Genomic DNA, 22828 nt, shown 5'->3' with positions numbered 1-22828 from the left:
ATTTTTCAATAGCTAAAGCATTGCATTATGCAACTTTTCGGTCTTTGGTGTCTGCCCATGAAAATGAAACTGAGATCAGATGTTCTTTTAACCACTTTATTTCAACCTGCATGGTATATACTAGGTGTACCTGTCATTCATTTTCAGGCCTTTTAAAAGATGAAAATAGCAGCGCTGCAAAACGAACATTAAACTGTATGGGTCAATTTCACCACTCGGGTATTCACTGTGCAGCTTGTTGTAACTCGGTACTGTAGTAAAATCTAATTGAATTAAGTGGTTAAATGAAATCAAGTTGTGGAATTCAATGTGAAATGTCATTCCCCCCCCCCTTAATGGACTGCAGAACATTATAAGCCAATTGGGTTATGTTTCTCCTTCAAAACATCTGTGAATGTCTCTCTCTCTCTCTCTCTCTCTCTCTCTCTCTCTCTCTCTCTCTCTCTCTCTCTCTCTCTCTCTCTCTCACCCTGCTTTGCCCTCTCCTTTCTCTCACACTCTATCACATCATGTCAGGCAGAAACCTTGTATCCTCATGTTTTTTTTTCCATTACTCAATGTCGTACTTCATCATACAAGAGTGTCACACACTAGTGGAAATAGCCGATTCAAAAGCTCATATAAGCATGTTGCGATGCAACGTGTTGTGAGCTTGTATATCTTGTAGATCTTCTATTCTCAATAATTCTCTATTTAAAATAATAATTAAAACAAAATCAACAGGTATGGACTTGCAAGGTTTCCACCCGACACCAATGATATGTGTAACAGGAAACTGCAGTAGTTCATCTTGGCCCCTCAGGTCCACACCCTCCCATATCCCCTGTGCAGATTCATTTTACAGACTCAAAGTGTGTTTATGTGTGTGTGCGTGCGTACACGTGTGCGCGTGCGTGCGTGCGTGCGTGCGTGCGTGCGTGCGTGCGTGCGTGCGTGCGTGCGTGCGTGCGTGCGCCTATAGGAAATATACTGTATTGTTGTTGTCGGGCAGAAACCTCTTACATATTTCCAGATTTTAACTTTTTGTGTTTATTCGTAAATGAATGCCCTGCTTGATCATACTCGGCGTCACACAAAAGCATCACAAGTCGCAGATCCACAGGCTTGAACGGCCGTTCCAGCTTACAGATCTGCTACTTTTTCTCATTTTTTATTTTGAATCCTGAAAGATCACAGTTTTGGACATGTGAGGTTTCCACCTGACAGAGAACATTAACGATCATAGTTCTCTAATAATATCCCAAAGCTTTCAGGTTATGGGGGAAATGTCTCAAATTAAAGCGACAGCCTGTAGAAGAAGGAATATTAGAACAGGTGTCTAAATATTTGGGTCTCATTCGTATTTTTGGTTGAACGCCACTCACACACACACACACACACACACACACACACACGCACCCCCCCCATACATTTAGCCACAGCTGTAGGTCATGTGAGGGGAGAAAAAAACCATCTAACGACAAACTTCAACGTGCTGCTGAAAGAAGAATGTTCTGCCACTGGATTCAATTGTGTTGATAACAAATTGCAAAGCTAAATCCGAGGGCTGGAGGTTGACATGGAGGTTGACATAAGCGGAGCGCTGTGTTCTCGACCCTGATTCTGTATGCCATTCCAGAATGGATGGAAGGCCCTCGGGCCAGCTAGGCGCTGTTTGGCAGACCCGTTCTCTCTCTCTCTCTCTCTCTCTCTCTCTCTCTCTCTCTCTCTAAATATTTAAACATGGCAGAGTTGAGTGTTGAGGGTTTATTTAAGTGAAAGTTTTGGCTTAAAACCATTATAGGAGAACACTCTGGGAGAAAGTGTAGAACAAAACCTCCTCCGCCTTGGCATCTATAGGTTTAATGCTGTAAGATCTTCAGCTGCCTTTATTTTGCGTCTCATCTCATGTCTGAAGTTATAGTATACTGACTTCTAACTTTGTCGTACTCTATGGTACTGAACAGATATTCGACTGCAAAACGGCTTTATTGTTCATTCCCTGGTGCTGATATATTGGGTTTTATTATTATTATTATTATTATTGCATACAGTACTGTGTGTGACAAATATTTGACTCTTTTTAAAAAATATATATTTATTGCATTTTTATTTTTTGTACAAACAATACAACAGAACAATACATAATACATCAGACAATACAATTACTTAAAAAAAGCATACAGTACATACAAATACAATATAATAAGGGCACTTAGAATGGTAACAACAACAGAGTCCTTATGGCCACAAGACCAAACAGCTGCAGAGAATACAATTAGACATTTTCAGTTTCCATCATTAAATAAGATAAATATTAACCGTAATATATTGGATAAACCGTCCCCATATTTTATCAAACATCTTTTGTTTATTATAAGTATGAGTATAAGTGATTCTTTCCAGAGGAAGGCACATTGATAGCTCCCTAAACCACTGAGCAATACTGGGTTTGCCTATCTTTTTCCACGATAAAGCTTTTTAGCTTTAAAGCTCTTTTGGCTTGTAGTAAGCATAAATCTAAAAGTCTTTGTTCGCTACTCTGAATCTTATGGCCAGGTGGGTAAAGACCTAATAGAAACAGATACGGGTCAAGCTCAACATTTATCAGACTCGTGACCTTTTGATTTTTTATCCTTTCCATCCTCTCTTAAGAATTTTTCTTTGATTTAACACTCAATTTCACATTCAACAATGCGCTGCTCACATTTTATCACCTTACGTCCTCATAGATAATGTTTGACTTCTGCTAATGTACTTTCAATGTGCCGAGGAAAACTGCTATTGTCTTGGCTTAGCTTCACGTGGCCCCTCCCTCACACAAAACAACCAGACTGGGGGGGGGGGGGGGGGGGGGTTAAGACCGCATGTTTCAACACCGTGGTTGCTGCCACTGCATTGCGACCATGGTCCCACTTAATGAGGATGCTAATATCCATTATTAATGGAACATCTGGTCACTCCGCATGGCGAGGAGCAGCCGCTCGGACGAGGGCAGCATGGTGATTTGTTACCAAGGGCTAGAAATAGACTTTAGCCAAGCCTTTGTGGTTTAATGAAAGACGAGCCAGCGCTGTGGGAAGAGGAACACTTGACTTCACCGAGGTTTTCAACCTTATTTTCTTATGATTGGTCCTCATTATAAGAAGATCGCCTCAACTTCTGTCTACTCGCTCTGTGTCTCATTGGTGCATGGCTGGGGACGGTTCTGTCTACTCGCTCTGTGTCTTATTGGGGACAGGCTGGGGACAGTTCAGAAATGACATCATCGATGGCAGGGTTTCCAAAGCTAATGGAAACTTCAGCAAGTTCAGCCTTTCTCTTCCTGGGAAGTTAGCGTGCCAGCCATTGATCTTGCATTAATAAAACAAAACTTCTTCTTGTTTGAAATGACCAAACTTGCCTGCCGATGACGTCACTGGTATATAAGCAGGTTTCTGACCTGAACTGTCCACAGCCCTTCTCTGAGACACGCGAATAGACAGAAATGGTGCCATATAATGATCAGGCGGGAAGAAGAGAAGAGAGCACTTCCGCCCGACCCGGAAGTGATAGCCCTCCATATTTGAGCCACATCCTCATTCTAGGCTGTGTCCGTGTCCGTCGGATCGGGATGCAGGAGTACAAAAGAATATACTGTATATGCTGGATTAATGCTTATTAATCAAATCTCGTAATCTCGTGATTGGCACCGTTGGATACAATAGCTATTCACGAGATTCTCTCGTTCTGGCACAGAAAAGGTGAATGAAAGCAGCGCCTGCAGCTGCATGGTGGCCAGAGAGCAGAGCCTGCAGCTGCATGGTGGCCAGAGAGCAGTGCAGCCTGCAGCTGCATGGTGGCCAGAGAGCAGTGCAGCCTGCAGTGCAGTGCAGTGCAGAGAGCAGTGCAGCCTGCAGCTGCATGGTGGCCAGAGAGCAGAGCCTGCAGCTGCATGGTGGCCAGAGAGCAGTGAATGAAAGCAGAGCCTGCAGCTGCACGGTGGCCAGAGAGCAGTGAAGTGAATGAAAGCAGAGCCTGCAGCTGCATGGTGGCCAGAGAGCAGAGCCTGCAGCTGCATGGTGGCCAGAGAGCAGAGCCTGCAGCTGCATGGTGGCCAGAGAGCAGAGCCTGCAGCTGCATGGTGGCCAGAGAGCAGAGCCTGCAGCTGCATGGTGGCCAGAGAGCAGTGAAGTATCAACACTGCAATGTAGAAATACTCAGTATTCGAAGTCTTCACAGATAACTGGTTTGGATGGATTACTCATGTCTCTACCATAAGACCTGATTTTGTATAAATTCAGTTAAACCTGTTTAACCTGTAGAAACAGATGCACCTGTTTGAGGTACTTATATGTATTATGATCATCAATAGAAAAGAGAGGCAGATATCTCCCCTTGTGTGTATTGTACGTATATTGCCTTGTTTTGTTTTGTTTTGTTTTGGGTTGTATGTATTAAGTCAATTGAAAAAATAAATAAAAATACTCAGTATTCAAAATGTACTTGAGTAAACAATTTCACAAGTTCAAAATGTATAACGTCTGTAGAAAATAGCAGATCCACAAGATCACAATCCGTCGTTTTTGCTATTTTCAAATGGCCAATGTTTTGCTCTTGCTGTCTTGCTCCCCCTGTCTGGGGGATCGAGCTGGGAACCTTCCGCTTCCCAAGCGGCCACTCTACCTCTGAACCACTGCTGCACGTACTTGAGTACATGCACTTAGTTACTTTACACCGCTGCCAGAGAGAGAGAGAGAGAGAGAGAGACTGAAGTGTTGGTAACTCCCACGGCTCTCATCTGGGCCTCATAATCACTAGGTGAGGTAGATGAACATCGGTGGAGGGAGGCTGAGCGCTGAGTCAGATACGTGGCTGTGGGGTGCGAGATGTGGGAGGATGTTACGAGACGTCAGTTCCACTCTGGCGTTGTAAAAATGGGAGCACTTTTCACACCCCCATATTATACCCTTATGGGCTCCATTTTTAGACATCACCCAGAGAGTCGAGCTAACGTGCATGTTCTACCGTGCCAGTAGGCGGTTCATTCAGATATTTCTGTTGTCATGGGGAAGGGAAATGAGATTCTATATTATGGTTATGAGAGGTTTCTTTTCTCGCGCAAAATGGGAGAGTTGCATTTATCTGTTCTTTACAAAGGTCTCTACATTCCTTGCATGGAATGTTGGACTTGGACCCCCACGTTCGTGTGTATTTGGCTGCGGACCCCCATCAGGAAATAGTTTGTGCCAGGGACCCCCATAGAAGAGTTGTGTTGTGAAAATGTTTCAAAGCATATATTTTACTAGATTTCTTTGTAAACAGCAGATCCACAAGCTCACAACACGCGTTGTGAACTTCCCGCTTTGAGAACCACGTGTTAGAGTCGACGTGAACATGGGGAATAATAATAAATGCCAAAGTAATTTTTCATTGTCTCTCGCTCGACCATTCCTCATGTCCCCGTGCCCCCTCTACACAGTCCTCACACCCTATGACCTGTTCCCTCCCTGCTGCTCTTCAAAGAACACGCAACGTGACCTAGTTGTGTTTTATGGATCAGAATTCCACACGCCTGGCCTGGGGAAACGCTGCGTGAGACTCGTGGCAGCCGTTGAAGGGTGTATACGTGTGCGGCAGAACCTGGAAGCAGAGCCTTGGAGGAGGCCACTGTTATGGCTGTCTTACCAGAGGAGATGGATGGCCTGATGGACAGACGGATGGAGGGGAAAGGCCCGGGAGTGTGTTTCTTTCTCTCCCCTCTGTGCTGGTGGAAGTGGGCCAGGAGGAGCAGAAATAGCGCCGGTCCCCCTTGAGGAGTCACTCCACAAGGTCACCCCGTGTGCCCTCGGCCAGCCCCTACAATGTCCAAGCAGCTTCCTCTTTATTTTCCTCTGCCTCTCTCTCTCTCCCCCCTCCTAGCCTAATGGCATACCCAGGCCTGCACTCGCTTGTGTGCGTGCGTGCGTGTGTGTACTCTGCAAGGCCACGTAGAAGGACAGAGGTGGGGGGGAAGTCACGGAGAGGGGGGAAACAGAGTTTGTGTGCTAACGAACCCCCCCGAGCTAATTAGAATTTCAGCCAAGCTGGCTACTCTGCTCATTTCCCCGGCTTCCTCCCTTCGGACAAATACAATTTCACCCTTCAGCCCGAGTAGAATTAATCCAGTTAATGTTCAACACGAAGTGAATAATGGCCACTTATCTGCCGGGACGGCTGTGACAGAGGGGCTCTTGAGTTAAGAAACCAAGCCCCCCCACCCCCAGTGTTGGGTCACACTAAATCTGCTTTATGGAGAGGTTAGCTGGGCCACTGACGTTGTACAGCCCGGTATAGAGGCCGGTAGTACTGGGATCGTAATGGCAAAGGCGTTTCGGAATGTCACCGACGAGCCCAAGCGGTTCCTTGCTCAAGTCGAATACTTGAACATATACTTGCCTTCCAACAGGACTCGTCAAGTTGAGCTCAGTTGATCTTCAAACATTGCCCCTGTCACGTTCTCACTCCAACATAAAATGTGGCTGGTTATCTAATTCCACAGAGGCAGGGCTACACCAGAAAATGTGTTCTCTCTCTCTCTCTCTCTCTCTCTCTCTCTCTCTCTCTCTCTCTCTCTCTCTTTCTCTCTCTCCCCTCCCACCATGTCTTGGCTATCAGCTGTTGGGTTAGAAGTCCCAGCTGCCTTGGTGTTGACTCTAGAATGATAGCTATCAGCATTTGCCACATGAAAGGAGAGAAGAACAAGGTTTGGGTTCTCAAAAAAAGCTGATTAGAAAGAAAAAGGCGTAGGGACGGTCATTTTGGGACGCTGTGGACAAGTTTGATATCTTGATTATGGGATTTGTTTTAGCAGGAGTGTTTTTGTTTTATTTCATATCCTATGGGGAGGGGGGGGAGTATAAAACAGTTCCTTCCCTGGTATGACTTGAATAATAATGTGCTGGCATGATAAGATCCTTGTGAGACCCTGCAACTTTTGCTACATTAAACATTTTTAAGATTGGTTCCTGGCCTCGGGGGCAGCTAGTATACACAATATCGCTCATCCTGTGCTTTGATATGGCCACAAAAGCACTGATATGCTTATGCATGCTTCAGAAGGGAGTAAACCTGTTTGGCTCGCCGTCTAAAATTACCAAGCAGAGGCTCTCTGTTGCATGCCAAGAGCCCAAGTCAATGCTATCTGTGGCATGTCCCCCAAAGCTGGCCTCGGTGCTTTATTATTCAGGCCTCTGCATGACATTTTCAACGACTCACTCACCACAGCCCTGAGATCAGTTTATTGGGGGAAAAGGGCACCGCTTATTGGAGAGAACGGCAGGATCCCAAACCAGTTGACCCGTTCTGTGTGGTTGTAGGACGCTGTCACTTAAGGGATCCTCATAAAAACCTGCGGAGAGGCCCTATAAGTACAGGCCAGAGTGTAATTGATACTCTTGTGTTTGTAAGGGGGCCAGGATTCTTATGTTCCTCTGTGTGAGACTTAAGAAGCAGCAAGAGTCGTCCCGCCACGTGTGAGGGGGGAATCCAGGCCAGGGAGAGACGGCTTTCACCATAAAGCGAAGCGAAACCTTCAGGCTAACTCTAGGGAAGTCACTCAGAAGATACCGCGCTGGTGTCCTCAAAAAAGCGGTCATTCTCGGAGCCACACTGTAAGAGTTGGTTTAACTCTGCGAGTGTATACACATGGTGTAACCAAATGGCTCACTCTCAGGGTTACAAATGGATATCAGGTTTACAAATGGATTTTACTGTGCGCCGGCTATTTTCAGCAGTCTTAGAATCTTCCTTGTGTAGTTTGTCCCCCGGCTGGTTTTTCAAAGACTGCTTTTCCCCCTTATTTTTCTTTACTTCCTCCTTTTCTCCTGTATTTTTTTTCCATGCATGCACCAGAGGGGGATTTTAAGAAGAAGACGGAAAAAAAGAAACTAGCACAAATCTTGATTTAATTAGTCCCTAACCCACTTCCATTCCATCCATCCTCCAACTTGCCTTTTTTAAATCATCCATAAATCTATTCAGCGTTGCTTGCCAGCAAACTCTTATTTGGGGGGGCATTTAGACTTTTCCCACCCTTCTCTTGACACATTTCTGCAAAAGACAAATAAGCAAATAATCAACAGCAGCAGGATATTGTTAAACGCTCTCATATTGTGAGAACAGGCACAGATAGCGTTACAGGGCAGTACAGGCATGCAGAGTGTGCGGGAGATTACGTGCGGACCAAAATAGACCATGATGGTGGTAATCTGTCAGAGAACAATTTGGGGTGTTTGCGCCTAGTCGGGGTTTCCTGACTGTGCATGCATGCATATCGACAATATTGCATTGACTGTTAATTTGGAAAAAAGCTCACCGCGGCATGGGTGGCATTTTAATGTAGCCTAATAACGCACCAGTATGCGATTAGATGTTCTCTGTCATAAATGATTATGAGGGTCCATAAACTTTATAAAGTTTATGGACGCACTCATAATAATTCGCACAGAACACATGTTGCCTGTTTGAAATTAAAATGGAATGCACAGCAGTGGAAACATTATTTTATATCTTTTGTGTGATTGAGCGGCAGTGGTTCAGGAGGTACAAAAAGGTTGTCTGGCAGCTGGAAGGTTCCTGGTTCCAGGCCTATCCTCCTGACCTGGCAGCTGGAAGGTTCCTGGTTCCAGGCCTATCCTCCTGACCTGGCTGCGTGTTGAAGGTTCCTGGTTCCAGGCCTATCCTCCTGACCTGGCTGCGTGTTGAAGTTTCCTTGTGCAAGACACCGTTCATTTATGATGGGGAGGTTGCCAGTGCCTTGCATGCATGCATGGTTCCTTCCGCTGTTGGCATGCATGTGAATAATGTAATGTAATGGAGTTCCATTGTGTGTGTGTGTGTGTGTGTGTGTGTGTGTGTGTGTGTGTGTGCGTGTGCGTGTGCGCGTGCGTGCGTGTGCATGTGTGAATGGCTGAATATGAAGTACATGGTAAAGCACATTTGAGCGTCAGACGACTAGAAAAAGCGCTACATGAATACAGTGCATGGTGTAGTAACCATGCACTAACCAGTGAGACACGACGCGCAGCGGAGTGTCTCCCAACCCTCTCAGCCATTATAAAATACACGGTAAGCTGGTACCTCGCGTCCTCCATTGCTTTTCTAAAACGGTTACAAACATGGCAATAATAACCTCATAAAACTATTCCTAATTCACAAAGGTGGCTACTCGGCCAGTCTCTGTGACGGGGGAATAGGAGGCGCTTGATGTCTTTACAAGGCCGTCCGGAGCCTCACAGTCACATGAGCGCGGGGCGCAGGCGGTGCTTAGATTCCCGCACAGCCAGGGTTTGTAAGGCAATCAAGTGATCCCCTTCCCCAGTTCAGCTACAGGGCTGCGGGATCAATGTAACGCACCTGGGAATGATATAAAGTGATTGAAGGTGTAGATTATCATGAGATTTACTCAAGGCCCCAGTGAGGCTCTCCAATGTTGAGGCGCTCGGCCCTAGTGGTAAGAGGAGGGACTGCAGGCGGACCCGTGGAGTTATGACGAGGAAACCCCGTGCAGCTGGGCTTTAACGTTGAGCGCGTTTGCTCTTCCGCATTTTGGGCACCAACTTTTGGTGGGTTGTACATGGTTTGTTGCACTTCCTCTGGTGTTGTGGGTGTGGACTTCGTTAACATTAAGGAAGTATTTAGACAGGTACATGGGTATCTTGGTGGTGTATCGAATCTTGTGGACCAGACCCATTGCAAGATGCTGTACTCTGTCGTCGACCCTAAGCCATTCCAGCCTGTCAAAGTGGGCAGGGGTGAGGTGGGTTCGGGGGGTGAGGCCAAGTAGGAGCCTGACCAGTTTGTTTTGGGAGGTCTGGAGCCTTGTTTTAAGGGCCTTTGAGGTGCTGTGGTACCAGGAGGTGCATGTATAGTCGAAGAAACCTTGTACGAGGGCTCCTGTTAGGGTCTTCAAGGTGTTTTTGTTGACCAGTGATGAGATCCTGTAAAGGATATATGTTGACTTTTTTGATTACGTTGGTGGCCATTTTATCACCGGAAAGATTAGCCTCCAGGATGGAACCTAGGTAGGTAATTTCATCTTTTCGTGTGATAATATTGTCAGTGTCACCCACTCTAACCAAGAAGCCATCTGCCTTGCTGAGATTACTATTTGATCTGAAGAGAATGGATTCAGTTTTTCCCAGGTGTAAGGATATCACACTTGCACTTGTAACAAGAGTATGTTTTACATTGTGGTAGGCCTATTGATAAAGAATATGTGAGTAGGCTACTTCTTCCATCACACTGGCACTCAGTCAGTGCATATAGACCACTAATACTTTACACTTTCTATTTTGTTAAATGCAATTTAGCTCTAATGCTCTTTGATACTTTGAGTGACCTCTTCAATGCGCTACAACATAATCTTTAGCAACTTTTAACTGGTTTTGCTTTGTAAGCCTGCTCTCCTTTCTCCTGCTAATGTCCATGTGTTATGTTAAACACCGCCGTTTTGTTTACAGCCACTCATTCATGGCTCCTTTTCCTTTAAAGACGCAGCGTCCTGGTGGGGCTCTCTCTCTCTCTCTCTCTCTCTCTCTCTCTCCCTCTTATTTTTTTAGCCATTCGGCAGATAATATTGCTCCGGGGCATGAAGCAAACTCACTGGTTCAGCAGGGGGGAAGTCAAGTCAGTGGTTTACTTACTTTACAATGCAAATGACGCGAGAAAAAAAAGAAAAGAAGGGAAAAAAAATACCAGTCATTCACAACGCTAATTATAGCAATGTTAGGCCGGTGACTTGGTGACATCACACTGGTTATTAGCATGCGGGGAAAGGAGAGGAGGGGAGAGGGGGAGGGAGAGCAGAGCAGAAACCGTTCCTCCGCTCTTCTCTTCTCTTCTCTTCAGTCCGCTCCGTTCCGTGCAGCCAGCCAGTCAGTCAGTCACTGCGCTGCGCTCCGTGCGCACTGGGAAAACAAGCAACTAAACTCATATCTGTACTTTCTATATCTACACAAATGGATCTGGCCTCAACTTACTGTATACATCCAAGAAGAAGAAGAAGAAGGGAGATTTATCACGTTTCTTTCGTTTGGATTGCATTATTATAAACTGGATTTGACCGCTCCGTTTTGTTTTTGGGACCCCTACTACTAGTAGCTGAGGACTTCTTTGCAGCCAGGCAGGGGGGATTTGTTTGTGCGTAACACGTATTTGGGCTTTTCTTTTTAAGACCACCACGATCTCACTCACTCACACTCACGACTCACCTCCTCACTTCCAAGAAGAAGGAGAAGAATCCTGGCGCTTGCTTGGTGAATGTGTTTGCGGAGAGAGTGGGGGCTAACAAACGGGGCGTTTTGCGGAGGGGACCGTGCGTGCGTGCGTGGTGGTGGGGGGACAGACAGCTTTGCGTCGTGGTAGCACTAGAAGCAGGGCATACATACCAGAGACACAGACAGACAGACAGACAGTCGGTCGGGGATTTATAACTGCTGCCTGTGGCACTGGAATGGTGTGAGACCAAACAAAATCCTGCAATGAGCAAGACGACGGTTTCAAACTATACCGACGATGGGGACCTGATGATGAAGGGCTGCCTCGCTTATAGTTTGTAAAAGAAGGTAAGAAGAATTGGCCTTAAATTCACTAGTTGTCACACACACACACTCGCTCCGTTATTTTATTAGTGTTGCGTGACTGTTGGTGGAGGAGCTGACCAGCGCCTGGTTTGTCCCGAGACCCGACCCCCGCACACAACCATTGCGCTACTCTTCCAGGCTTTTTTAAACTAGGCACAACGAAGAGATACACTGCTGCTACACATGCAATTAATTGCGCATTTTTATTCCGTATTGTTTATGCGTAATTGTGAGTGAAGACTGACAAACCACGGTAATTTAAGGCAGTTTCACACTTGCATACTATTTTTCTCATTTGAGGAGAGCTGCGAGTGTGTGTGTGTGTGTGTGTGTGTTGGTAAGCCTAGACCTCCACCCATTACAAACTTATATCCTACCTTTTCCCTTTAAAAATAAGAGGTGGGCACAGCAGTTAAACGCTCGCACCCGAATCACCCCACTCTGTTTACCCCCCCCCCCCCCCCACACACACACACACACACATCTATCTCTCTCTCGCTCTCTCCACTCCACCCCATCTATTGCAGTGTGGCGCATTGGTCAAGGCAAACTGACCAGCGCTTTTGCGTACCGTCCCGGAGTATAGGCTAGTATTAAAGCCGGGTCTTTGTTGCCGTGCAGCTCCTGTGGTCATGTTATGGATTGATTGAGTTAGTGGGCCTGCGGGTCACAAGGATTAGCATAAGAACGGCCGGGCCAACCCGGCGGGATGATGAATAATGTCTGTGGCTTCAGCAGCTGACTGCATGAGTCAGTGAGTCAGTGAGCAACGGCAATGCCAGCTCTAAAAAAAAATTGCAAAGTAGCCCAAATAGCAAACAATGACAGCCAGGACTTTATACTGTTCATAATTATTCACCAAATGGTACAGCAGCCTACAGCAGGTAGGCTTAGGCTAATAGTCTTTACTGGCTTTCAGATTTTCCATCTGGGAAAGCCTTTATCCCTTCACTCCACTTCCTAAGGATAGTGTCACTTGATGAAGCAAGTCACTTTAATGAATAAATAATGTCCTCCTTTCTCAGACGTGGAGAGATCATTGCTGGAAAGCAGTTTGATGTTACACAAATATCTCTCTCTCTCAGTTTTTCTATACCCCTCTCTTCCATATCCACCCAGATCCCACACATGACCTGTAGTTTGATTTCAAAGACATGCAGAGAAAGGGAACATTTTCTATATTTGACTGCAGCAGCGAGAAAGAAGACACTGGACTTATTTCCCCCCCAACTCATGCTATTTAACAAATTCTTGCTTGAGTAGAATTGCACCCCTGAGGTTGTTTGTACTGTATGTACCATAGATTATGTTGCATGCGCTTGTCTGCCTGTAAAAGGAGAAACGTGCATGTTTGGGTAGGTATATGAGTTTGTGTGCGTGTGCACGCAGCCACACACACACACACACACACACACACACACACACACACACACACATGTACTTATTAGTTCTGCCGCATTCATTAGCCACTACTAGATTATAATTTATTCCGGCAGTTGGACACAGTAATCTGTATCAGTGGGAAGGGAAGATGGAGCCACACTAATTAGCTGCTAATGGCAAGCAAGCATCTTTGGCAAGTTTGATTCTTGTCCAAAAAACACCCCACAGACTGATTAAATCCAACCATGCCTGCTTGAATTTCACAATACAGCCTAGAGGCCTTTGCATATCTGTCTGTAAACGCGGACAGATCAACACTTGGAAGTCTGGTCTATGTGCGTGTTGTATAGCGTTACACAGACATCGGCCTCAACAAGTCTTTCGAAACAGTGAGCGGAAATGTCTTGTTCTCGCAGAACAAAAGGCTGTTAAAAGGGAAAGTGTCCTCCTCTTTTTTCCCCGTCCTTCCAGAGAAAACAAAAGCAAGGGTGAGAGAGGGAGAGAAAAAAAGGAGAGGAGACTTGGCTGCTGCCTGCTCCCTCCCAGCTGTTCAGACGACCTCTCCTCTCCTCGCTCTCCATCCCGCCTCCTCTTTTCTTGCAGAGCTGCCATTTAATGATGGGATTTTAATCCCACTGTCCGGAGTGATGCCATGGAAAAGTTGCAGTGCGGTTCTGGGAGTCACTTAGGAATGGGCCACGGAACCAAACGGAACGGGGCTTTTCTGGTGGATTCCGTTCCCAAACCCACCAAGGCTGCGCTTCTGCTGCGCGGCTGTTTTTTGCATATAGGGTTTGAAATAAAAGTCTTTTTTAGTTTTGTTTTTGTTAGAGCGAGCTTGAACGGAGTCTTGGGGCACATATTTAACTTTCTTTGCCAACATCATTCGTGTGCAGCTAGGTCTGTGAAAGCTCAACTTGTTCAGAGTTCCTGCACTACCGTTTTTCCAGTGATTCCTGCATGAATTTAGGTTAACCATCTTTTCCGCTGATGTTGATTTGCTAACCTGGAAGATTTGGACAGATGTTTTTTTGGAAGTGTCAAACTGTGCAAACTCACATGAAATGCGTAGTTCTTTTTAAGGTGTCAAACTGTGCAAACTTACATCAAATGTGTCAGGTGCACATTAGTGATGGATGTTTCCTGGGTTGTTGACCTAAAAGCCACTGAACCAATAGCCAGCATCGGTCCGTGTGGTGTGGCTGTTAGGGTCCCTATCACACTCTAGTTATCTATTAAAAACAGCCATCGCCTGGGTTACTGGGCTAATCCGCAGAGCAACAGTGCGACGATAATTAACCCGGCGTGGTGAATGATTGTCTGGCTGAAATCGCGGCCGCAGAGATTACTGTCCGACCACATATCGCCCTAGTTTGAAACAAACCTCCATGCTCCTCGTGAACAGCGATACAGCTGAATTTATATCTCCCCGGGGAGGAAAGGCCAATCATGTTTAGAGAGGAAACAGTCCACTTCCCTCTCGTTCTCTCTCTCTCTCTCTCTCCCCTCACTTTACTTGTGAGTCATTTATGAGGCGCGTGTGATGTACTTGACTTGGACTACCAACGAGCCTCCGATCTCTCCTAATTGAAATCGTGTAGATGACATGGAAAAACACAGGTTTATATTTCACTGGGTGGGGGGGGGGGGGTTCCTTCGACATGTGCATGAAGTGGTGGTGTGGGTGGGTTGGATTTTCTCGGCATGTGCATGAAGTGTGCTGTAAATCACGAGGGATGGAGAGAGGGGGAATAGAACGAACGCCAGGCCCCTGTAGGCAAATCTTTAACCAACTCTCATGTGGGGAGATCAGATGCTTGTGAGGTGAAACACTCACGGATGTGCAGCGTACATCTTGAATACATCTATATTTGACAGCAGTCTGAGTCAGGAGAGAGAGAGAGAGAGATAGAGACAGAGAGAAAGAAGAGGAACATGGACAGAGATGCTGTTGAGGAGGGCCAAGCTGGAGCTCCTATAACCTCCATGGCTGTAGCACAGAGCAGAGAAGCGGTGTTTGGACAGTCCAGTGGTTGTGGTGTTGAGCAGGAATGCGGTGTGAAATGCTTTCCTTCAGGTCCACCTCCTCGTGCTCCTCCGGGCTATTTATATACCCCCTATCTCCAAGCATGCCCCACCGTTCTGAGGCAGAATCCACTGCAAGCCACCTGGCAGCGTGTCAAAAGAGTGGGAGATGTGCGCCCGCGTGCTTCATGTTTATTTATTTTTTTATTTTTCTCCTTTCCGTCCTCATGCCTATCGGTGCCGTTTGCCATATTGGCACGCCGAACCATCATCTGCGTTCCAGCACAGTTGGTGCCAGTGATGCGTGCGTGCGTGCGTGCGTGCGTGCGTGCGTGTGTGTGTGTGTGTGAGGGGGAGAGTCTCTAAGGAAACGGGAAAGCAATAGTTTATCCATTCTGTTGAGCTTGTGTACTTGAAGCTGTGAGTGGACTCTCGAGTGCCACCCCAGCTAATCACCCATAAATAAATGATGATGCAGAAGGTGCTGCGTTGTAATGAGCTGGCCTCGCTGCTTGCCCCCAGGCTACAGCGCCACGCCACTGGGATGGGGTTTTCGCTGATCGCCCTTCCCCTGTCAGCTAGGACAGCTGCTTGATGACTTCAGTCCGCTGTATAGCTGCTGTGCTGTACCGCTAACCGGTCCCATCAATATTTATGGGAGTGATATCTTGGCATGTCACATCGCTTGGCGTTAATATTAATGCAGGCGGTTTGCTGAAGCCTGTGGCTCCATGGTGATTGCCCTTCTACAAGGGCACGCAGGAAGTCGCAGAGGCTCTTTGCCTGATGCAGTGTGTGGAAAGCTGAAGATGATAGGCTGCGCGGCTTATGGCCGATGACTCCTCAGGTGATGATGGAGAATTCATCCAAAATGCGCGTTTATTTATTTAAAGGATCACTTCTCATACCACCAGTCCCGGCGTGTCAGCGTATTGTTATGTAATCACTGCATTGAGTTACATGGGGATTAGGGGGGGAAAAAAACATGTTTCACGTGTAAATTCCATCATCAACATCCATTAAAAGCTAAGCCAAGTAGCCGTTGTTAAATATACATGTACTTACAGGTCTCGTGAACATATAAATGAGCATATTTGACTGTGTATATACATTCTTAACCAAGTTTAGATTCAGGCCCTGTCCACATGTAGTTTATTTTCTTTGTGTTTGAGCCTGTCATGCACAGGCAAAACATGTTTTTGGCCCCTGAAAACGTAACTTTCCGGAAAACTTTTGAAAACAGTAGTTGTCTGCCACATCATAGTGTGTGCCAGAGGTTATGGTTGCTTGTTGTGACATCATCTCCTTGGCGCCGTTATTTCCTTGCTTTGTTTACGTCACATTCTCACACTTACACATGAACGTACAGTACAGTTACTACTATTCCATCATATTGAGGAACAGGTGTCAGCATGCATGATGGAGGTTCAAGGTTCAAGGTCTTTATTAATGTCCCAGAAGGGCAATTGTGTTTACAGCAACAGTAGTGGTTTCAGACATACAAACAATACAAAACAATACAGGACAACAACAGACATGAGACACCATAGCATAAACATAGGTCTGGTCACATCTAGTGCAGGTATAGCTGGTTTTATTCTGATTCAGTTGGTACTGACTGTAGCAAGGCTATGTGTGAAGGGGGAGAGGTCGGATGCGTTACGTTCTAGGCACTGATGGAATGCACCCGTGATCGACGTTAACGAGACAAGAGTATGAAAAAGTTCTTCCTTTGAATGATTGCAACCTTTCTCAAATAATCGGTTCAGAGAAATAAAAGACGGCGCCACATGCTGTTCTCTTGTGCACACTATTATTTTATAGAGGCATCTAAAGGGCACTAGTAAGCTTCTGATTGGGTTGTCTTCGTGAGACTGCAGGTGATGACGCGATGGCAGCCGCGTTTTTGGCCAAAAAAAAGAGAAAGAAATTGGAGGAGGAAATACTCATTTTTCAGAAAACTCTTTGACAAGGAGAATCAAGGTGACAATCGTGACATTTGACCAAATCTCTCTCTGTGCCTTAAGTGCTTCATACGCTAACAGAATCTCAGATCTGTCAGTCTCTCATTCTGTCAGGCAGTGTCCTTAAGCAGGCAGACAGGGCAGTCTGTCTGGGTGGGTAATGGGATTGCCTCCCGCCTTGGCCCGCCTGAGGGGCAGGAGAGGTTAGCGGGGAAGTGACCTAGTGGCCACCCAGAGTTTCCCCCGGTGCACCAGACTAGAGCTTGGAGCTGCCAAGGACACAGACGGGATTTGTATGCGTACAGTGTCTCATATCCTTGACATTATTGGAATACAAACCAGAGCTGTAGTGTATATTATAGGCCTGTATTTATCTTTTGTAGCAGACCTTCAATGTACAATGTACCTGACACAGTTTGTCTTCATTAGGAAGACAAAAGCACTGATTTGCGGTCGGGCAGGAAACCTCTTATCTCCATATTCTGACCTTTTGTGTTTTTTGCTCGTAAATGAACGCCCTAATTGGTCATACTACAAAAGTGACAAAAGCAGCAGATCTGCAAGCTCAAAACACAGCGTTTTGAGCTTGTTGATGTTCTACTTTTGCTACTTTTGAATTTTAATCCCGAAAGGTTTTGGACATATGAGGTTTCCACCTGACAGAGATGATATCTAGGCCTTCTATTCTTTTTTTCTTTTTTCTTTTTTACTTTTACAAGATTCTCAATTACACCTGGGCTATATAGTTTTATCACCGTCGTGTTTTCAGCAGTACTGTAGAATCGGTGTGGTGGCCTATAGTGTAAATATGACGTGTCAGTTTATTGCTTTCTTAACATGTTTGTGAGATAAAAGAGCAGATGGGTAGATAAGTGTCAAATTCAAACACGCCGAGCCGTCTTTTCCCTCCGAAACACCGATAGTTTCCATTTTATGGCTGGGTGGGTCCCCTGCTCAACTTGACAGACGAGAACAGAGCACTATGCTGGCTAAGCGTCTGCTAGCATTTGAAGAAAACCTTGTACAGACAGACAGACAGACAGACAGCGCGCGCGTGTGTGTGTGTGTGTGTGTGTGTGTGTGTGTGTGTGTGTGTGTGTGTGTGTGTGTGTGTGTGTGTGTGTGTGTGTGTGTGTGTGTGTGTGTGTGTGTGTGTGTGTGTGTGTGTGTGTGTGTGTGTGTGTGTGTGTGCTCGTGTGTGTGTGTGTGCGTACACACATTTCTGTGTATTTACAGTACTGCTTTCCATCACTGTCAGTGGAAGTGTGCTGGTTATTTCCCTAGCCTGTTTGTCATTACATCGTTGCTCTTGGTGCCCCGGAGGATTGTGGGGGATATATAGTATCTGTGGGACCCCGTTGGGTTTCACAGTGAAAGGCGCCGCAGCAGGAAACCTTGACTCGTGAACTCCGACCTTTGATCTATGTGCAGTTTACGTTACACGTCCTGCACGGATGGAGGCCCTGCAGACGAAGCCCATGGTGGTTCTGAACATTACTCAGCTGCTTAACTGGTTATCTTTAGTTTTGAAGTTGAACAGTACTTAGCTGGTTATCTTTAGCCTCATCTCTAGGTTTATTGTTTATTGTTATTTTTTCTCATTAGATCAGGGGAGATTAATGAAAGGTGCATAACAATTATTCACGATACTATATTGATTATGGTTGCTTATATCTAACCTTTATAGAGCGTCGCAGTCCCGCCTCCTACCCTGGACCAGGAAATGAAACCCAATGCATTATTCTCATAGACATTTCTTAAAGTATTTATTTAAAGACGGTTACGCCACGGACAAAGCCAACTCGAGTCGTGACAACTCATGACAACACAAACAATATTTTGGACCAAACAAATAATTAGAAAGAAGAAAAAAACGGCAGGTTACAACACTTTTTTTGTTGTTTTTCTTCTTTGTAATTATTTGTTTGGTCCAAAATATTGTTTGTGTTGTCATGAGTTGTCACGACTCGAGTTGGCTTTGTCCGCGGCGTAACCGTCTTTAAATAAATACTTTAAGAAATGTCTATGAGAATAATGCATTGGGTTTCATTTCCTGGTCCAGGGTAGGAGGCGGGACTGCGACGCTCTATATACCACCACTTACAGTATTGTACTTATATAATACATTATGATATTTTTGTAACCTGTAAGAGCCTAGGGGCTCCATTTTCGTCACCGCTAAACCCCTTATCCCTAAACTTCTTTGCCTTTTTTTTTTTTTTTTTACTATTTTGCAAAACATTTTTGAATAGTTAAAATGGCCAGTCTACAAGCTCACAACGTGTCAATGTAGAGGCTAGCTGAACTATTCAAAAATGTTTTTCAAAATAGTAAAAAAAAGGCAAAGAAGTTTAGGGATAAGGGGTTTAGCGGTGACGGAAATGGAGCCCTAGATGTCTCCACTAGGCCTGACAGTTGTTGTTTTGGTACAGCCTATCTTGTTTTAGTTCAGCTTGTCCTTGTAGCAGCTACAGTATAACTATGGTTTGAGACCTGTGCTCTTTGGCAGAAGTACAGACCGTACCACAGACCTCAGTGTTATTGTTCTTCTCCCCATGATATGGGCATGAAAGCATAACCATCACCGCCTAGAATATTGTCCCAGACTCCTCAGCGGATTGAAACGTTGACAGTTATTTTGTAATAAAGAAGTACCCTTTCCCTGCTTTGGTGAGCGCCGTGCGGGCGCTACCTTTTTGAATGGAAGCCTCTTCTTTAGCCCAGCAGCACCCACTAGTCCATGTGCGCATAGCTAAGTGTCCTCTAACATTGAATCGTGTCACATCGCGGTGTGAATGCACCACAAGTGTTCAACAAAAGAAAGATAAACAACGGCTCTTTCCCTCATAATGCCACTCGGAGTCCTGTTCTTTATCTTTATTCACCGCATCGTCTCTAAAACTGTTCCTGTTTGCTTGCTTGGTGTTGCAGGAAAATCTGCATTCACTGTAAGTGTCGTCGCGAGGAGCATGCAGTGACGGTCATGCCTGTGGAGATGGAGAAGACCGTGACCAAGCTGATGTACGACTTCCAGAGGAACTCCACCTCGGACGACGACTCGGGGTGCGCCCTGGAGGAGTACGCCTGGGTCCCGCCCGGGCTCAAACCCGAGCAGGTAACACCACGCCGCGCACGCATGCATTCACACACACGCACACGCATATCACACACACACACACACACACACACACACACACACACACATCACACTCACTCCAGAAGAGTGCTAGATTTGTTTTTTCGATGGCCATATGTAACGCTCTGAATAAATGTAATCTCCTGCAGTTTTCCAATATTGTCTGGTGAGATTGGAGCCGTGGCTCTGCTGCGGTGCTATATTTAGGCTGCCCGCCTCTCCATCATGTCTAGGTGTAAATGTCTCCCATCTACCATATGTGCTGTCTGCTGTGTGCAATGCACCCATATGTAGCGCTCAGGTCATACAGCATACGGTCTGCTCAGGATTGTACATATAAGGGGATATAATTAAATCCCTTTTTAGGTGGTCTTTGTTGAATAGGGGGAAAGAACTGCAATTTTGGTTTAACCGTAAGAAGTATGAAGGACGATGTCAAAGTACTTTATATTGTTGAGAAACACACAACCAATGCATTTCTTCTGCTTGCAGTCAGCTCTCTTAGTTATTAGTTAAGATATTTCCAGTGTACATTTGTGCCTCACTGTGCATGAGATGTTGACACAGACCTCGCTCAAACATGGATTATTCATCTCCATATTTAATGAAGTAGGACAAACCAATATCGTCATGTCATTATTTGTCATATCACTTTTAATGCTCTGCTCTCCAGTTATTCTGAAATAACCCGCATGGGGATTTAACACGGATTATAATGTGGCTCCAGTGGCCTTATGAATCTCCCATTTGTTCCACTAGCAAAATGTTTACTGTGGTCTTCTTCGACGGGCCTCATGTCGACTCGGCTAAGCCGGCGTAATACGCAAACATATTATATGGCCCCATGTGCATCCAACGAAATCCCCGGCTTTACAAGGCTCAGTTGGACCACAGGTGGGGAGGGTCCTCCTGCTTTATAGGACAATGAAAGCGTTTTATGGATAGCAGTTTCATTTTCTTGGCTGTGCCGAGAGCAAGCCTTATTGCCTGAGCAATGAGGCTGGTCAATATGCTGTTATAGTAGTACGGCCCCCTGCTTTCACCTCGCAGCGCTGCTGAGCGCAGCTATTCCTCATCCCTCCCCTCCGGGGTCATTCCGTCTGACCCCTCAAGTCAATTAGGTTCTCGTCTAGTAGCATGTTCCAGTGGCATGTGGCCACTGGAACAGGTTCTGGTCTAGTAGCGGGCATGTGGCCACTGGAACAGGTTCTGGTCCAGTAGCGGGCATGTGGCCACTGGAACATGTTCTGGTCTAGTAGCGGACATGTGGCCACTGGAACAGGTTCTGGTCTAGTAGCGGGCATGTGGCCACTGGAACAGGTTCTGGTCTAGTAGCGGGCATGTGGCCACTGGAACAGGTTCTGGTCTAGTAGCGGGCATGTGGCCACTGGAACAGGTTCTGGTCTAGTAGCGGGCATGTGGCCACTGGAACAGGTTCTGGTCTAGTAGCGGGCATGTGGCCACTGGAACAGCCTCGCTGAAAATGGACCTCTCTAAGTCTGCTCTGCCGGGTTTATAGCGCCGCATCCGTAGCTCGAGCCGTTCCTAGTTCTCCAACACCAAGTGCAAGTCATTCAAGCTGTGGAAACATGTTGTTTGACCTCTCGGCGTGGAGCGGAAGCACGCCTGATGAGGGGCTTTTCAACGCCCTCCTGTAGCCGAGAGAAACGAGGACACGGAGAGATCGAGAGAGCGAGGAGAAACGGTGAATATGAGCTAATCTCCAGGATCTGAACGCTATAGGTGTAGGTTACCCCACAGGGAGCACGCCTCTGTGCTCCGCGTAGAGGAGTCTGCTTTTCAGTCTCTGCTGGTATCAAATCATGCCTCTGTAACAGGAGATTTAAGACCAGAACCGCGGCATTCAATCAAATCTGTCCACCGGATTATGATGGATAACTCAAACATTGCTGCTTGTTGTAGCTAGCCAGGAGTATTCATGTGTGCCCTCACTGTGTGTGCACACGTTCTGATTCGCGTCAAACCAAACTACTTGTTAATGAAAAGAAGGTTTTCCATTTAATAAATCCTCACCTCGGATTGTGTTTCATTAAGCTTATCCCTGTAACACAGACTCAATGAAAATAATTCCCCCTGTGCATCCAGCGCCGCATTCCACCCGTATCTCCCAAAGATGGCCTTTATTGAGTACGGTGGAGGAGTTATTGGGCCGCAGCCTGAGCGAGCCTCTGCCAATAACACTGTATTCTCTCTCCTCATCTGTCCCGTTTCCCCCCGCCATCGCCGTCTATTCGTCTAATAAAAAACACAGGAAGTTGCCAGGATACGGAAAGCAGAGGCCAAGAATGTCACCGAGGAGTGGGCCCTATTCGCTGATAGTCTATCTCTCTCTACTGGCAGATAATACGAAGCTGTGGTTTACTGTTAAGAGTCCCACTGTTGACCCTGACTCATTTCATTAGAAATGGAACATTGTGTTTGCAGTGCACACACAACCATGTAGACTCAGAGAGCAGGCCTTATCAGGTCGGTGAGATGGAGAACTGATTGAACACAGTCTAGTGTTGATTTCCAGTGGTAACTGGTTATTAAAAGTTCTAGACTGGCAGAATTGAAAGTTTTACATGGAAAAAAAACATAATCTTGACTAAACTAAGCCTTTGTCTACTGTGGTCACACCAACCAATTCATGATCTATAAGTGAACATAAGCTTCACAGAATAGAATAGAATAGAGCCTTACCTGCGACACTGAGCCCACCCTGACCTCACTCACCT

The 22828-nt window shown here is 46.0% G+C and overlaps 1 protein-coding gene across 2 annotated transcripts in view; it reads left to right on the top strand.

Moving 5' to 3' along the window:
- The window catches only part of prickle2b (prickle homolog 2b), a 156699-nt gene that overhangs the window by 118284 nt on the left and 15587 nt on the right, over positions 1 to 22828 (top strand). Inside the window, exons 1-2 of one of the 2 annotated variants that reach the window (XM_079511142.1) lie at positions 11249 to 11564; positions 19886 to 20069. In XM_079511142.1, coding sequence (XP_079367268.1) covers positions 19938 to 20069 — 132 coding nt within the window. In that variant the 5' untranslated portion in view covers positions 11249 to 11564; positions 19886 to 19937. Of the gene's footprint in view, positions 1 to 11248; positions 11565 to 19885; positions 20070 to 22828 lie in introns of those variants that run through there. The other variant, XM_079511141.1, reaches the window with a different exon arrangement.

The sequence above is a fragment of the Electrona antarctica genome (assembly GCF_951216825.1).
Source record: "Electrona antarctica genome assembly, chromosome: 9".
NCBI lineage: Eukaryota > Metazoa > Chordata > Actinopteri > Myctophiformes > Myctophidae > Electrona > Electrona antarctica.
The sequence above is the reverse complement of the archived record's forward strand: the minus strand, read 5'-3'. Positions and strand labels throughout refer to the sequence as shown.